The sequence below is a fragment of the Cebus imitator genome, unplaced genomic scaffold (assembly GCF_001604975.1).
Source record: "Cebus imitator isolate Cc_AM_T3 unplaced genomic scaffold, Cebus_imitator-1.0 Scaffold393, whole genome shotgun sequence".
Lineage (NCBI taxonomy): Eukaryota > Metazoa > Chordata > Mammalia > Primates > Cebidae > Cebus > Cebus imitator.
The window spans coordinates 276,419-280,588 of NW_016107708.1; the positions used below are offsets into that span (position 1 = coordinate 276,419).

At 43.6% G+C, this 4,170-nt stretch overlaps 1 protein-coding gene across 1 annotated transcript; it reads right to left on the bottom strand.

The window, feature by feature from the left end:
- Positions 1–1,480: 1,480 nt before the first annotated feature.
- LOC108289176 (ferritin light chain-like) lies at positions 1,481–2,158 on the bottom strand. Its single transcript, XM_037731350.1, has one exon. The coding sequence runs from the start codon at positions 2,156–2,158 to the stop codon at positions 1,634–1,636; it is 525 nt and encodes a 174-aa protein (XP_037587278.1). The 3' UTR covers positions 1,481–1,633.
- Positions 2,159–4,170: the final 2,012 nt, after the last annotated feature.

A 4,170-nucleotide genomic window follows, 5' to 3' on the forward strand; every position in this document is an offset into this window, starting at 1 on the left:
ACTTTTGGCTACCTCTCGTTGAAGATGAATATTCCGACTTTAAGTGGAGATGCTGGTTAGATGCTGGCTGTGTCAGTGAGGCAGGACTTCACAGGGGGAGAGTTGGGGGTGGTGGGCTGGAAATCAAGATTTGGGAGTCATAAACGTAGAGATGGCATTTTAAAGCATTGGAACTGGATGAGATCATCCAGATAGTGACTGAGGAAAGGTGGGCAGGGGAGATAGGAGAAGGAGGGACTGAGGAGATTGAGCTGGAGCAGCCAGGAAGGCTGGAGAAAAACCAGGAGGGCAGGAGAAGGCCCCTCCAGCCAGGTGAAGAGAGTGTTTAAGAGGGGGCTCCTCACCTGTCCCAAATGCTGCTGACAGGTCAAGAGGAGGAATGAGAGGTGACCACTGGATGTGACACCATGAGGTCATTAGTGATCTTGATAGAGCAGTGTGGGTGAATGGTGGGAGGAACACTTAATTGGAGTGAGTTCAAGAGAGAATGAGAAGAGAACAGCTGGAGACAACGAGTCTAGACAAGCCTTCCCACAGCGTAGGCTTTGAAGGGAAGATGGGGAGCATCTGGAGGGAGATGTGAGTGCAGGTCCTGCAGAGGCAGGCTCACTGACACAGGAGGGGGAGGCCTGGCAGAACAAGGTCTAGTGTTAGCTGTCAGGGGTGCTTTACTCACAGCAATGGGCAGGAGGGTGCAAATTATGTGCATGTCGCTGCAGCTAGGTGAAGCTTGCGGACGTTCTCCTTTTTTCCCTTACATTAACAATATTTACTGAAAAGCGCATAAAACACAAATATACCATTTTGCGACTAAAGTAGGTACTACATAACCATCACCCAAGTTAAAAAAAAATTAAGGGTATTAACACCTCAAACATCTTCCCAGTGCTCCTCTGCAATCATAATCCTTTCCTTCTGCTCTAGATATAACCACCGTTCTGGCTACGTTGATAATATTTTATTTTACTTTTATTTTTGAGACAGAGTCTTGCTCTGTTTCCCAGGCTGGACTGCAGTAGCACCATCTTGGCTCACTGCAACCTGCGCCTCCTGGGTTCAAGTGATTCTCCTGCTTCAGCCTCCAAAGTAGCTGGGATTACAGATGTGTGCCACTGTGTCTGGCTTATTTTTTGTGTTAATATTTTTAGTAGAGATGGGGTTTCACCATGTTGCCCAGGCTGGTCTCAAACTCCTGGCCTCAAGTGATCCTCCCATCTCGGCCTCCCAAAATGCTGAGATTACAGGGATGTGCCACCATGCCCAGCTGACACTGATAATATTTAAAAAATTAGTTTTTTACTATCTCAGTGCATTTCTAAATTGTACTGGTTGTTATTTAACTTCATTTGAATAGAAGGCCACTACATATGTTTTTTTGTTGTTGTTGTTCTGGTATGGTGTTGTCTTTTATTCAATGTCATGTTTGTAAATAGTATTCATGTTTTCTATAGTTTTAGCTTGTTCATTTTCTTTTCTTTTCTTTTTTTTTTTTGCTTCAAATAGCTTTATTTCCATTTGGTCCAAGGCTTGTTAGGGTAGTTAGAAAGCTGCCTAGTGGCTGGAGGGAGAGGCTTAGGCAGAAGCCCTGTTATTTTGCAAGGGCCCTTTAGAAGTCACTGGGCTCAGTAGGCTCTTAGCCGTGCTTGAGAGTGAGCCTTTGGAAGAGATACTCGCCCAGCCCAGCCTGTGGGCCGGCCAGCCTGCAGAGGTTGATCAGGTGGTCATTCATCTTCTTGATGATTTTCACTTCTTCATCTAGGAAGTGACTCTCCAGGAAGTCACACAGATGGGAGTCCATGGGGGTAGAACCCAGGACATGAAGATCCAAAAGGGCCTGGTTCAGATTTTTCTCCAGGGCCATGGCGGCTTCCATAGCGTCCAGGATTTTACCCCACTCATCTTGAGCTGGCTTCTTGATGTCCTGGAGGAGAGTGCGGCCACCACGCTGGTTTTGCATCTTCAGGAGACGCTCGTAGCCCTTGCGCTTCTCCTTGGCCAATTCGCGGAAGAAGCGGCCCACCCCTTCCAGAGCCACATCATCGTGGTCGAAATAGCCCAGAGAGAGGTAGGTGTAGGAGGCCTGCAGGTACACATTGACTAGGCGGCTGACGGCTGCCTCCACCTCAGTGGAATAATTCTGATGAATCTGGAAGCGCATGGTTGGTCGGCAAAAAGCTAACCACAAAAATGGTATTAGCAGGTCCCCAGAAGCAGGAGATGGCGAAAAGATGGTCCTGGAGGTTGCAAGTGGATGGGAAATCAGAGGGCTGTCAGAGGCTGGAAGAAAGTCCCCGGGATCTGTTCCTTCCAAACACTGTTGAAGCAAGAGACAGATCTGAGGGACTGCCGAACTGCCAGCTTCTTCATTTTCACGGCTGCATAGGCCTCCATTGTAGAAACATATAGCAATGATCTACTTACTTATTCCGCTAAGACGGAAGTTTGGGTTGTTTGCAGATTCCGCCTTTCAAAAATAGTGCTGCTATGAACATTGGTAGGTCTGTCTCGTGTGCTCTTGTCCAGGAGACTCCCTAGGGTAGAGTGGGTCAGAGGGCATGTGTATCAGCAGGTGGAATAGGTGATGCCAAATTCTTTCCAAAGTGGATATGTGATTTTACACTCCATATTCTGATGGATGTGTAATGGCATCTCATTCTAGTTTTAAATTGTATCTCTCTAATCACAAATGATTTTTTTCTTTTGAAAAGTGCCTGTTCAAACGCTCTGTTCATTTTTCTATTAAGTTGTTATTCTGGTTATGTACTCCTACATCACCAACCACTCCAAAATTTTGTGTCCGGAAAAAGAAGCACTAATTTCTTTTGCCCATGGGTCTTCAAGTTGAGCAGGACTTGTCCTCAGCTGTGATGACTCAATGGCTGGGGGCAAGGCTAGCTGGGGAATGGCTTCTTCACAGCAGGACAGTGTCAGATGGACTCCAGAACAAGCATTGCAAGCATTGGATGGAAGCACAGGGCCTCTTCTGACCTAGTGTCGAATGTCTCAGATGTGTTTTTTCAGTCAAGCAAGTCAGTAAGGCCAGCCTAGATTCAAGGAAAGGGGAATTTGATTCCACCTTTCAATGAGAAGAAGAGCAAAGAATTTGTAGTCAACTTTCATCTCCCTTGATGGTGTAGCTTCTTTCATATTGATTTGTAGTTCTTTATATAGTCCCTCTATTTAGAATTCTTTATTTTGGAAATATCTTCTCCTATCATGGCTTTGTTTTTACTCTCTTTATAGCTTTTCACCCACTTTGTAGCTAATACTTTTTAAGTTTTGTTTAAATTTTCCCCTCCCTCAAGGTCCTAAGAGCTTTGTAACTTTCTAATTATTTAAAGCTTTCAGACTTTGTCTTTTCTGTTTAGGTCATTAGCCAACCTGGAATTTAGAGTGTGGTGTGAAGTAGGGATCCAATTTAACTTTTTCTTCGTATGGACGTCTAAGTGTCATTTATTCAGAATAATGTCCTTTCCTGTCTGCTCTGCAGTGCCACTTTGGCCAGATAGCAAATGTTTGTGTATGCAAGAGTCTTTTCTGGGCTCTCTATTCTATTCCATTCTAATCTTCTATCTTTGAGTCAATACCACACTGTCTGAATTTCTGTTTATAATAGGTCTTCACATCTAGCAGAATAAGTTCTCCCAGATTGTTTTTCCTTAAAAGTGTCTTGGATATCTTGGTTTTTAATACTTCCCAATACATTTTAGACTCACTTGACAAGTTCCACAAAACATCTTTTGAATTTTTGATTGAAATTGATATCCATAGCCGGGGGTGGTGGATCACGCCTGTAATCCCAGCACTTTGGGAAGCCGAGGCAGGTGGATTATCTGAGGTCAGGAGTTTGAGACCAGTCTGACCAATATGGTGAAACCCCGTCTTATATTAAAAAAAAAAGAAATTGACTCCATATCACATTTGTTCCTCCAATATTTATTCGTAGTATACCCCTTCATCTATGTAGGTGTTCTTAAAGCTTCTCCCTGCACCTTTTTTTGTTCCATAGAACTCGTAGGTTTTCATATATTTTTCCTCCTTCAATCCATTACAATGTGGTGAATATCATTGATATATATATATATATATATATATATATATATATATATTTATTGTGTTTTAGGTTTTGGGGTACATGTGAAGAACATGCAAGATTGTTGCATAGGTACA